The 13,885-nt window shown below is 45.2% G+C and overlaps 1 protein-coding gene across 3 annotated transcripts in view; it reads left to right on the top strand.

Moving 5' to 3' along the window:
* The window catches only part of LOC119402446 (tubulin--tyrosine ligase-like protein 12), a 301,835-nt gene that overhangs the window by 44,776 nt on the left and 243,174 nt on the right, over nt 1-13,885 (top strand). For all 3 annotated transcript variants that reach the window (XM_049418643.1, XM_049418642.1, XM_037669599.2), the window contains 2 exons: nt 1,065-1,171; nt 13,242-13,378. In XM_049418643.1, coding sequence (XP_049274600.1) covers nt 1,065-1,171; nt 13,242-13,378 — 244 coding nt within the window. The remainder of the gene's footprint in view (nt 1-1,064; nt 1,172-13,241; nt 13,379-13,885) is intronic.

Below are 13,885 nucleotides of genomic sequence, written 5' to 3'. Positions count from 1 at the left end.
GTTTAATGCCCTTTCCGCTCCTCCCCCGCAGGTGCACCCCCTTGCAAAAAATTCTGCAGACACCTGTGCTAGTTGGTGTTGGTTAAACACATAGGTTGGCAAAAGATGTGGAGCTCACTCAGATTCAGCCAAGAAATATATTTGGCACTTAGGGCTCACTCAAACTCAGACTCCCCAAAATGTTCCTTCGCCGGACTCACTAGGGACCTAGACTGACTAAAATTTGTCTCAGCTGAACTTACTGAGACTCAATCTCACTAAAATATTACTTACCCGGACTCGCTCAGACTCACGGCTCAATCTGAGTGTGCCAACTTGCGAGTGAGTTTGCTGACCTATGGCTAAACATAATCGTATAGTGCAAAAACTAGGACAAGAAAGAAAACAGAAGAACGAGAGGAAAGGTGCCTCTCCTCGTTCATACATAATTTACCACAAATAAAAAGTGTTCTGAATGAGTGGCCTCCTGCAGCATGTCTTGGATTTGCATACTTACTTGAATAATTTGAGCCATTTTCTCCTTAATTTTAGAACATCAAAAAAGGGTGTGTGCAAATTGTGCGAAAATTTTGCGAACACATGCCTAATAATGTTTTCTAAGGTCATGGCATGCAAAATATCAAATTTACTTCATTCCAGCTGATCTTGATCTTTTCTTGATCTTGATCTTGAAAGGAAATGAAAAAAAAAAAAAAATCCGTCAAATATGACCATGAAATCGCTGGACCGAGAGTTGCAGCAAGTGAAGATAAGCATTCAATAAACTGGCACCGCGATAAACCACAGACAAGCTGCGTCTGATACCGTGATGAAAGCAAATAGCGCGAAAAAACGTAAGACTAGACGAAGAAGGCTACAGCACAAGCGCATACTAACAACTGAACTTTTATTAGAAAGACGAAAATATATAGGCAACCCAAACCACATGTTCACCACAAACACAACCGAAAACCTTAGATGTGCGCATCCAGGTATGTTATCTCTGCCTTAGTTAACGCAAGGGAAGGCTTTGCCACACAGTCATCTCCAGATTTCTCTGATACCGTCTTGTTCGTGCGATGCAGGAGCATCCTGAACTGGTGGATGCAGTCTTTGAGCGCATGTGGAAGTACAACCAAACGTACAGCATTGCAGGACCACTGGCAACCACTGAGGACTCGGTGCCCGTCTGGTGAGTTTTTCCTTGTGCTGGTCGGTTCTTGGCATCCAAGTTCTTTCTAGTCTGCTTGATTCAGCTGCATTTGAGCAGTGAGTTCTTGCAGTGCTGCACAATATTATCCTCATTAAAGGGGCCATGACACCCATTTTTTGCTCATAATCTGCGTTATGTGGGTTAATCCTTAAGTGTTCACGAAGAAGCTGGCAAAATTTCAGCCCATTTGGTCGAGAACTTAGTTTATAATGAGGGTCTTCGTAAACATTTGAGCGGCCCGAGGGTCTGCAAACACTGGTGCACTTGCGAGCCATGACCTAACAAGCCGCTTGTTTTACGAGCGTCTGTATTCCGGCCAACGATATTGTTTTGTGGTCAGCTGCGCGTGCAACGTAGCTATTAGAGCTTTCTTAAGTTCGGCATTGAAAATTGAACGGTTTGCAGCGACTGAAACTTAGGCAGAAGACGATGGCTCCACTCTATGAAGCACGTGACCTCACACACGCCATGGCAAAATGGCAGTCGCCGGCGGTGGGCGGGGTTTATAGCTGACGACTTCTAGGGCTCATTTTGCAATGAGGTATTCTTTTACAGTCCATTTTTCACACATGTACAGACACAATAGACCCTATACTTCTATATTTAGCAGAAAACCACAATTTAGTGGCTGACATTGTCATGGCCCCTTTAATGTCCTGTGTACGGCACAATTAGTTTAACTCTTTGAGGGTTTTCGTCGTCCATGTACGGTGTCACCTAACAGGCATCAAAGGGTTTTCGTCGTACAGGTACGGCATTGCCTGTATGTTTACAACGCACCCCTTTTTCAATCATTTCTGTTGCTTGGCATGTGCTGCCATGCTTTGGGAATACGTCGAATTATTTAGATGTGAAGTAGCTTAAAGCGGGGGCTTGTCCATCCCTTCCGCGGTTTCCACACCCCGACTGCGGATGTGCATCCCCTGCTCCTCTCTCTCTTCTTCTACGCTCCCCCCTCCTGCGCGCCTCATTCCCTCCCGCGACGAGTAGGCAGCAGCGATGCCTCCGGCGTCTTGACGTGGCACGAGCGGCCGATGGCCGCCTCTGCTTCTGTAGCTCTAGACGCGGGGCGCTCGTGCTCTCCTTCCCTTGCTGAAGAATCCCAGGACGACACCAATGGCATGGACTGCAGAGAGGCAGACGCACACGATCTTGTGACTTTGCGGGAGTCGAATACCTCGGACGCCATCTCCCGCTCAAGTGAACCATCTCCCCGCTGCTTCGCATCCACACATGGTTCCCTTTAGCGGGAGATGGTGTAATTTTTTCATGCGCCAATGTCTCTCTCTCTCTCCTTTCTTTTGCTTCGTAAAGTGGCGCGCTGGCTATCGCTCGTGCATCCGAGCGTGTTCGCGGAGGGGCTGGTTTAAAACGCGCACCTTTTTCGATCATTTCTCTTACTTGGAACATGCTGCCATGCTTCGGGAATGCGTGTAATTGTTTTCATGCGTCGATGTCTGTCTGTTTCTTTTTTTTTAGCAGCACGGTAGCTTTCACTTGCGCATCAGAACGCGCGCACGCGGTGTGGCTGGCTTCGGTTTCGTCCTTCGGGTGGGTATTGCTTCTCACACCCGTAAGGCTGATGGTTGTCTGGTTTCTGCTTGTTACTCTCTCGTTTATTGCTCCCCGGGGCATGATTACATCTGTTTCCGTGTGGCGCTAAATTACGCAAACACCCCCGTGGTTGCGTTTCCTGTTTTGGGGACTTGGAAAAACTAACTCCATCTCGTTGGTGATAAGACAAAAAATTACTATAGCTTTTTCACTCGCTTTGCTTTCCGGACGGGCGCACAACCATACAGTTTTCTTGCGTGCGCTCACTCACGCAGTACGCTTACACTATGGAAGCGCGCGCCGGTTGCTCTGCTGCTAGTGAGTCGAGCGGCGATTGTTTCGATGCGGACTATTCTTCAAGTGCCGAATCAGAATTTTATTCGTTGGATTTCAGTTCGTCAAAAAAGGAGTTTGACGAGTTCAGACTCCGATGATCACTCTGCGTAGAACCATGCTTCAAAGACTATCACGCTGAAAAGCTTTTAGTGTTAGAGCACGAACATTTTTTACTGGAAAAGTACCTTGGTGCGCTTATATTTGCATGTCTGTGAGCTATGTTTAATACAGTGCATAATTTTTATTTATAAAAAAATCTTATAAGTGTTTTTTTAGGATTTTGCTTGATGTTACTATGAATAAACCATGCGTATGTAATAACAAAAATGATTTTAACGCGATAGTGTTAGAGAGCCTGTTTCGATGAAATTCCGCCCTCGGCGTTGGTGAGCGAAAAATCGTCCGTGACCGAAAAATAAAAAAGATGCAAATAAAATAAACAATAAAAATCTTTGGTCCTATTGAGGACTGAACCTGGGCCGTTTGAGTGTCAAGCAGGTGTCCTACCACATAGCCATGATGTTACTTGCAACTGCTTCGGAAAAAAACACTACTTAAATGCCATGTAGTGGAAGGAGTCTCCTAAACGCATTTTGTTCGGCAGATGTCCCGACGAAAATGAGTCCATTCGGTGATTTGTAGGCGCATTGGCGAGGCCATCAAACTACATTTTTTGTGCGACCCCATGCTTCGAAAAAAAGCCGGGATAGTGCCCCCATCAGGGGGAGGTTACTCCGTATACCTCCCATAGGACGCCTTAATTCATGACGTCAGCGCTGGCAGCGCCAAACGTCCCTTCAGTTAATATGCTGGCGGCTGGGATTCAGAGACTCGAACGGCAGAATGGCGGCGCACACGGTATGCGTTGTCATGGCAACACTAACACCAGCCGCGCCTCCTCTCCTAGCTCCCTCGTGCGCGCCGGGTTTTTTTCTTTTTGTTTTGTTTGCGTGCACGGGCTCCCTCTCCCTTTCTTTTATGACCCCCTCGTCCGCGTGCTCCGCCGTGCAGCGCGCTGGGCGCTTTTTTTTTTTTTTTTGCATCCGCTGCGCGTACTGCGCCGCGCGTTCGTTGCGCGTTTGAATGGGCGCAATTTGCAATCAGGCATTCTGCAAACACTGTAGTCGTGCAGCATGTGCCAGAACGCAAAAGAATGAATTGCACTCACAACACAAAATATATTGGGTCTCGTTTTATTGTCCTCGTTTCCGAAAATCAACATTTTCATCAAATGTGGTGCGATACAGGCTCAGGTGTTTAACAGAAGTTATCAACAGGAGATTAACATACACGTGTTCGTGATGACTAAACATCACGAAAGTTCTCTGCAAAGTTAAGAACTTAAAGAACAGTGGAATAAAAAACAGAACATAACACTAGGGCACATATTCAAAAACACAATTTTTATACTGACAAAATTGCAGAACAGCTTCTGATATATGCGCACGATATTGAACAAAATTATTACAGTAGAACCCCGCTGTTACGTTCCTCACTGCTGCGTTTTCCCGGCTGTTACGTCATTTTCCGCCGGTCCCGGCATAGCTCCCATAGGATACAATGTATTGGGAACCCCGCTGTTACGTCGTAACTGTCGGACCGTTCCCGTATGATACGTCGCGAAGTGCGCCCGGAGCCGACCGAGTGACTACCAAAGAGAGCGGCCATGGTGCATTTTCACGCAGCTTGGCCTCGTTTGACCGTAATATTAGCCGCATGAGAGGCGCAAGCAACAGAATCTTTCAATTGATGCAAACAAAAGCATGGCCTTCGAGATTCAAATTGCAAAGATGGCGTCTATGACGTAACTGCTCGCGAAAGCAAGGCCTTCGAGATTGGCATTTACTATTGACAAAAGCATAGCCTCTGAGATTTGCATTGCACAAACATGGCGTGTATGACGTAATTGCTTGCGAAAGCAAGGCCTTCGAGATTGGCATTCACTTCTGCCATCGCGTTGGCGTAGACTCATCATCATCGTTATTTGTCGGAGAACGGGAGGAGTTCGAGCTGGTTGGAGCTCGCATGGCCGTGCGTGCGGTTCGCGGTTGGACTCGCCGCGCCGGTCGTGAATGCGTGTGCTTAGTTCTTTCATGCCTACAGCTGTTGGTGTTAAAAAAATCACATACGTTGATTACATTTCTGTGGATAAGGCCGTCCTTAGCTCCGCGTTTCTATCCATCGACTAGATCGCGGCTGAGCGCGCCAATTTTCGTGCTGCTCGTAAGAATTGAAATAAAATTCTGTACCACTAAATATTTTGCCGTTTTTCCTGTTTTTAGGCTCTTACGTTTCCCGTCTCTTACGCTTATTTCCTACGGTCCCCTCAAAAACGTATCAGCGGGGTTCTACTGTATAAATAACAAAATTGAACATTCCTGGAATGCAAAAACAATGAAAGCAGTTGAAATACCTAAAAATAGAACAATAATGTAAAGATCATTTTAAAGATGTCAAAATGAACTCCACATATAACACAACTAATATTGGCCGCACTTTATTGACTACATTTCCAAAAACGTTGATTTTCATATAACTAGTGATGATAAACGCGGAGAAAGTGAACGGCTGATATCGGATGATTCATGGCATGTCTTCTTGAAGTGCTCTGATTCTGCAATTCTTCAGCTTTTCTCTGGGCGCACCGATCAGCTGTGTTGTGTTTCGAAATACACCTTGAAGAAAAGGGCAAGTTTCAATCAGATAAAGAGCGCCGTCGACTCGTGCAAAAGTGAACTCGTTTGTTCGTCTCAGAGCAGCACAAGTTTTCATACATTTACCTAGAGCCTTAGAAGCGCGGTTATAGGCGATGGCGAGTAATTAACCGGAGACAAATGCAAAGCACATATTCAAGCACGCGGTTCTGTGAGAGTTGTAAACCTGTAACTATAGTTACGTCGCATTGGCTTCATGTCCGCAGCTTGTTCGTATAACGATTTAAACGCAGCATCGTGCCCTTTTCGAAGCAGTCATTTTTGAAAACAATAAGTGTAGCCCCACTCCAGAGAACATCGGTATGGACGTGAATTCAAATTGACACAATGAAAACCGTGACTCGAAGGGCACGCTCACCTGTTGTTCTTTTGGGAGCTGGTACATATATTCCGGGACTTGTTCTGGAAGTATTCGAGCAACAAAGCACTATGCGCGAACAGCGCGAGTCGTAAAACATCGCGTCGCACAAGCACACAGCGAGCGAGCACCATGAAACGGACGAGCGACGACGGCTAACACATGCCTTACCAACGCCAGACACGAAACTTTCTAACGGATTTCAAAGTCGGCGGCGCCAGCAAGGCGGCGGAAAGCGCGCCTCCCGCAGGAAAGGGAGTTGATCCCACCAGAGAGGGGGTTGAAGAGAGTCCGGAGGAAAGAGACGGAACGCAGATTTTAACTCTGATCCCAGTCAATGGATGGCGCCTCAATTTGCCATACCGGTCACGTGGGTTTCTTTCACTAGCCTGCCCCCATCGCCGCTAAAAACACACACAAACTTGCAAACAATTCCAAAAACGGACAGCTATGTCCATCTAGTGGAAAACATATCAAGCGAACAGCAAACATTAGATAATGTGCTGCCATCTATGAGGCATTGTGGGAAACATGTCCTGACTCTAGCACAGGGAAGTGCTTTAGATCGAAAACCCGTACCATTACTTTAGATACATTTCGTGCACGCGCGTGTGTCTGTGTACGTGTGCTTGTGTATGTAACAACACACATTAATAAGTATGCACTTAGTGGTTGAAGTGCGCACTAGGGGCCGGATTTCGCTATCGCGTTCAACTCTTAAAAGGCGAAGCTTAAGGGTCTCTCAATTGTTCTTGTCACTTTACAGTCACGCAATAATATTTTAGACAATTTCTTTCTGAAATATAATCGTCGGAAGAATTTATTTCAGCAATAAAAAATTACACATTTTTGGTCTGCATTTTTCGAAAAAATTCGGCCCTCAAAGGGTTCAAAAGCGGAGATAAAGTGTAGGCCCAGTTCAAGGCCTGGGCTTTACGTTCTGGGTCATGGAATTTTCGTGTAGTCAAATTTTGTATATCTTTTTGGGCCACACTAATTTGGGAAGTGCAATCATTTTTATTCCTCTTGTAGTGCCAGCAAGCATAAGCATTATTTAATGGCATCAAAGTATTGTTGGCTTGGTCATATTTGGCTGTGCGTCAAGTTAATATTTAGACGAGGCTTGAAGTGCTCCGAGTACAAATTGCCACAAATGTGCTATGCAGAACCTCTGCAAGTGGTTAACTCTTTCGTTACCGCATGAAAATGGCTATTTTTTATAGGTCTGAGGAAGAAATTTATTGCTAGTATTAATAATGCTCTAGGTAACATTGCAGCACACCAAATTGTGCATAATGAATTGCTCTTTAAAGATAACACAAGTTTCAAAACAAAAAAGGTGTTACAAAACTTATAAAAAATCTGAAATCTACCACTTTTGCAGGAACTTGAGAAAAACAGTACAAACAAAACAAAATATCTACAAAAATATTACGAACAAACAAAATTCAAAATATACATTTTTAAGGGAAATGATCTAGGAATATTCTAAAAGAAAAATAAACAATCTGCATAAAGCCATTTTTCACACAGGTGAAAAATACTGCAGACCGAAAACTGCTTCACCGCTCGTGCCATGCGGTGAAGCAGTTTCTGGTTTTCGTGAAGCACAGGTGGAGGCCACAGTGTTTCACAAAGAACGTTAGTTTTTTTTTCAACTTTGCGTTCCTCATAGCACTTGCGGCAGTTCTTCCTTTTCGGCATCTTTTTGGGGTAGTGCTGCACTTTTTTTGGCATACGTCGGCATACGTCGGCATCTTTTTCGGCATACGTCGGAAGGCCCAAGATATGCATCCAAGCATATTTGTTGGTATTTTCGCAGATGGTCCTGATTACCTCTGCTGTGAAAAACAGAGGAAAAAAATCGCGCGCCGTCGTGATAAGTTTTGCGCTGCTCCGGTGTGCCAGGCCGAGATGCGCGCCGGGCGGCCTTCTTGGTGAAGATTGAAGCTTTCTGGCTGCCGGCGGCAGCACATCCTGTCCAAGCGCTGTGCGTATCCTGCAGTTAACCAGGACATCTCAAAGGTCGTGCACCGAGATCGGCAGATAAGCGCTTCCGACGGACGAGACCGCTCAAGGCCGAAAACGAAACTTATCGGTACACAGCTGAGGATGGCCCGGGCTGGCTCGAAGCATCGTCGCTGTCAGCGCTTGAAGATGAGCTGGTGTCGTCTTCGGACTCATAGCTCGACTCAGCTTCACTAAATTTGTGAGCGGGTTGAGCACGCTTTCGAGCGCAACGTTTTTCCCGCGACACAGCCCCGCGGGTTGACGACGCCATGGGAGCGGCCGTGAGATTGCCGCGCGCGCCGACGCTAACGCCCGATGCGCCCCTCTCGCGTAGATAAAGAGAAACGAAACCAAAACTGCTGCAAACTGGCTAAAAAGGCCAGATCAACAAGTTAGAGACGCGACGGACCTTCAGAAACGAGCTGTATTTGAATAATATTGCGCAAACTCGGAAGCAAAGCTCGCTAGTGAGTAGCAGGTGTCGTTTTCATGTAATTATCACAGCCAAAATGTATTACCTCGCAAAACTGACGGCACAATTTGATAATTGACTTCTTAGGAATCGTTTGATACCAAAATGTTGATAATAACGGAGCACAAACATGAGCAGCGCATTTTTTTCCGGAGTGTGGCAGCCACGCCCCCTTTTCCAGTAACACATGCGCATTCGTTCGCGAAAAACTCCGTCAAAAATCGCAACTTCGTCAGAGCGGGAAAATTTAAACGGATTGTAGAAGAGCAGTCCCAGAACTAAACGCGAGATGCTGTAGCATGCACGGGAAAAATTTTTAACGCGTCGAAATCGGCCGCTTTTTTTGTCGATCACCGGTGATCGATTTGAATAGGCGTGGTAACGAAAGAGTTAACTCGAACATGTGCTGGAATCTGCACTGTCATCAGTGAACAACAGAAAAGTCAAGACACTTTATACCTTTTTATGACTCTAAGCCTGTAATCTTGTGCTTAAGTACTGCTGATTGCATGAGTTTCGTGGATTGTATTCTTGTAGTGCTTTAGCACAACTTAGTTTGAGCAAGGAAGGAAAAAGACAGGCAGCAGGATGAGCACTCTACTTCCAACTGGTCTTCACTCTGTGACTCTATTGGGCTCTACATGACTCGCTCATAGCATGCGACAAAAAAAACATCACGAAAAATGCAGTTGAATCTCACAACTTGCAAGTGCACGACAGCAGATCATTGCACACTTGCTGCCCGTCTAAGAAAATCAAGTTCTTTTCCCGGTAAAAAAATAGAGGTGCAGTTACCACCTTGAGAGTTTCTGAAATTGCATCAGCCTCAATAAGCTTTGTAAGCATCAAAGAGCTAACAAAGTGTTGAATTGGGAAACAGCGCGGTAAAAACGAAGAAGAGGAATGAATAACTCCCTACACCTCCTCGTCTGCTTTGTTTTTACCACACTGTTTCCTGATTGAAGATGTTCAACCGACTATCCAACAAGTTCACCTTTATTAGACTAACAAAGTGTGTCCTAGGAAATGAATGGCAACATTCGACGAGAAACATGATGACTTTAATGTGTATCTGCATAGACTTGAAGGGATAGCAATGGGACAAAGCTGGCATCGGAGTGAACGGGCAATGGCTCTCAGTCATTGTCTCGCCTCTGACTCATTGAATTATGACATAGGTAAGAGGGCGTTGCTGCAGAGAACTTGATTGACAATGGCAGTCTAATTACATTGATAGGTGGATGGAAATGGCCAGCACTGTGAAAACGTATGAAGTTGCGTGTGTGATTCCTTGCCTTCTGTAGCCTTAAGCTACATGTGTTTCTCAAAGAGAGGAAATGAGACTCACCTGATGAAGGTCACTGATTGCATAGACCAATATAGGACCCTTGAGTGGAAACCTAGGAAGAATTAATGAGGGCCTGATGAGGTCAGCTATAGACCCCAAACTAGTGGACGCAGGATGCAAAGGTGTTTCACATCGTGACCATCGCGGGCACAGTAGCCAAGAGGAACTGGGTTGTTATTGGCTGTGCAAAATGAGCAGCCATAGGAGCCTAGTCAGAGACCCTAAGAACAAGTTGCAGTGGGTACTAGCACCCAGGAAAACAAGTAGAGCTCGCACAAAAGAAGAAGAGAAACTAGAGGTAGCCAGCGCAGCTAAGGACGCATCTGGTTTGAAGAATGCTAAGATGCGAGTGAAGCGTTGGCAACGAGAAGCTTGATCAAGAACAGCAAAATGACCAGTAAAATATCACCAGTTACGTTAGGAGGTGGGTGAAAAAGATGGTTGCTTCAGGCTGATATTGCCACGCACACTTCTTTTTCTATTTTTTTATGTAACCGACTCATTACACGTGTAACTACTAGCTTGTGCAGGCCGACCTGGAATGTCTGGGAACCTCCCCAATTATTGTAGACTCTTCTGATGCCACGTGTGTAAATGCCGATGCACCTTGCAGCTGCTCAGATTATTCGACGACCGACAACTGTGTGCGCCAATATCGCTGCACTTTGAGTGTCATTCTTTTTCCGGGTACAAGTTCGCCCAATAAAATGTTTCATCTTTACCGGCTGCGACTGCTTTCTTGACCGTCACAACCATGTGACATCTGGTGGAGGTGCTGCTTCGTTTATGATCCGGATGGGCACCCTACTACACTGGACAAGTAACGGCGATGTTTATTGAAGAGCCCCATATGCTATCATCTGGGAACAGGCCAGTGTGGCCACTGGGGCCAGTGTGGCCGCAGAGGCATACCCAGCCGGGCAGAAAAGAACGAGGTGTCTACACAGTAAAAGAGATGGCCTCCATTGATAGACGGCATGTTCTGAGAGAAGGCAGCGCAGAGAAACGATATGCGGTGCAGAGAATTGACGAGAAAACGTTACAGCAGGGCTGACGTATGAAGCTGTGGAATACAGGCAAGGAGATTAAAAAGACACTGGATGGTTTCGGTAAAGGGTGGCACTATAGAGTGGTAAAATAGAGCTAGACTGCTATTTTGACCAGGTTTGCACCGCTAGTGCAACATTTTGTAGAGCAGTGCTAAGAAGCCCTATGAACGGAAGATGTGATTGTGGAGAACTGAAGAAGGTGGTAAAATGTATAGCTTTGCTTTGGTAGCACAAAAGTGTTTGGGACAATGAACAGGTTCAATGCGGGCAGCTTGTTAAGTGTTCACGATGGTGTTTGGTGGGAATTGGAGTCCTGTCTACGCAGAGGTGAACACAAGGCAGGCAAATGCAAGTGAAAAGTTGCACATTAAGTCCATGAGATACGAGGCTGATAGAAAGAAGTTTTTTGATAAAGCACTCTTTGAAAGGTGGCCATATGTCGTGAGGAAGAGGCATGCCAAGAGAAAGAAGCTTCGAGAGCATTCAGATGGCCACAAGTATGGGCACAGAAAGTTCCAGAGGCTTGAGGCCAGACTTGTACACGTTACATAAAATAAGTAACCGATTACAATTACAACTACTTTCTTTAAAATGTACAGTGATTACAGTGGTCAATTACAGCCCCAGGAAAGTAACTGAGCAATTACAGAAATGTAATTGATTACTTTTGCGTTACTTTCCTTCAAAATTTTATTGCCGTAATACAATAATGCAAGTTTACTCAAACTACAACGAACTACTGTGGCTTGCATGGTAGAGAGAAGGCTGGAGGCTTGCATGAAGGCTGGGAGGCTTACTGTGGCTAGTAATACTTTGACTTGGGCGAGTTGGTACATACTGTGGACGAATGCAGCACGATTTTGGCAAATACAGGAGACACAGAAGCTCCTGTCTGTGTTTCTCTGTGTCTCCTGTCTTCGTCAAAACCGCGCTGTATTCGTCCAAAAACTGTGATACAGTGTTACACATGTTTTAACTTTCAACGGGAGTAGTTTTTCAAAGTTGTTGTCGCCGATTCTTCCACGTTTTCTCGTTAAGAGGTCAGCTGCTACACTGAACATTCTCAATGCCTGCGTTGGATGGAAGGGCGGTATTATAATGTAGGAACACCTTGCGCGCTAGCTCGTAGTTGCGCTGTGCTTCGATGCTTATGTCATCTATGAAGTGTCGCGCTTCGCTGTTGCTGGTGCTCTGCCAAGGCGTTGCAGTTAAGGCCAAGGAAAAGGTGAAAAAAGTAGGCTCCGTAGGGAATCCCCGTCTTGTCAGACGGGGTTTCCCTACAGAGCGGTCACATATTTTTCGGGACGAGAACTGCCATAGAAGACTTGTTACAATTTGATCTTGGAAAAACAAGTGATGGATTACCGGTAATTAATTACAAGGAAATGTAATTGAATTACCCATAATGTTACAGTTTTGAAAATGTAATCGATTATATTACAAAATTACAAGAAAATGTCATTGATTACAATTAATTGTTTACTTGTAACGCATTATGTACAACTCTTCTTGAGGCACACGACCCAAGCTGTAATAGAAGGAAGAGAGTTTGGAACTGGCATTGTCTCTGTGGGTTCGGATGGTTGTTTTGTCAGAAGTGTAACGAGGACGTGAAGAAGCGCGACAGTGGCTTGTGGTAGGAAGGCAACTGTGCGCAAAAAGGGTTTGGTACTGCAAGATGAAAGTGCATTGATTGGAACCAGTGTGCCACATCACTGGGTGCATGAAATGGGAAAGGTAGGGTAATTTCTGTCGTCTGCTTTTATTTTGAACTTGTAAAACTTTTGTGTGCCTGCGCCAGTTTTCAAAATTGTTTATTTGTTCATCTTGGCACGATACAAGGAGTGCATTGTGATGTGAAAATGAGAGGGAAAAAGTTAGGGTGCAGGGCCCCTGTATATGTTATTGTCGTGAAAAGAGAAAATGCAGTTGACAAATATGAATAAGAACATTTGCTAAGATTTAATAGGAATTTTCGGGAGCCTAGTTGGTGCATACTGACAAAAGTTAGCGCAATAAAAAAACGTGGCACACAAGGAAGGTAGTGCTTGTCCGTTGGGCACCTTCCTTGTGTGCCACGTTTCTTTTATTGCGCAAAGTAATTTTTGTCAATTTGCTAAGATTGTTCAGGTCCATAAGAAGAACTGAACATAACATTAGCCGGTGAGTATATTTTGGAAGAGGCGAAACGAGTGCTTTGGTGCGCAGGTATGTGATGGATGAGTTTGGCAGCAGCATCCAGCATGAGAGCAGCCAGCCGAGCTTCCGCTGTGTGCCTTTCTGCCAGCTGCCCCAGAGGGAGGCCTACAGCATCCTCTTCCCCATCAGGGACGTCAGCTGCGGAGGTCAGTCAGACCCCCCCCCCTTTGGAGGCACGCACACTAACCTGGGGGACCACATTTGACTCGAATAAATTTCCACGGGTTCAAAGTAAAAAATGCAATTCAAGTGTATTATGCCATGCCACTGTGTTGAGGATAGAAGGAAAAAAAAGGTGAGCATAATTCACCTTCATAGAATTGGAGTGTGATCCAGTTTAGATGGCTTCAATATCACTTCTGGATATTTTATTTATTTTATTTACAGATACTGCTGTCTCATATTTGAGACGTTGCAGGTGTCGAAAAAAAAACTAACAAATAATGAAAACATCAAAACACGTGATTAGACACTTGTTTGACAAACCTTGCATGTGGTAGTCGTCTCAAAGAACTGTCGAGTTTATTCCACGTGTCAACTGTGCACGGCAAAAAGGAATATTTATAACAATCAATGAAAGATCTGAATGGTACGATGTTCAAAGGATTGTATCAGTGGGTCACATGGCTAGTATGACTGATGAAAGAAACGGG

The sequence above is a fragment of the Rhipicephalus sanguineus genome, chromosome 8 (assembly GCF_013339695.2).
Source record: "Rhipicephalus sanguineus isolate Rsan-2018 chromosome 8, BIME_Rsan_1.4, whole genome shotgun sequence".
In the NCBI taxonomy this organism is placed as follows: domain Eukaryota; kingdom Metazoa; phylum Arthropoda; class Arachnida; order Ixodida; family Ixodidae; genus Rhipicephalus; species Rhipicephalus sanguineus.
Note: the sequence above shows the minus strand (reverse complement) of the source record. Positions and strands in the feature narration are given on the sequence as shown.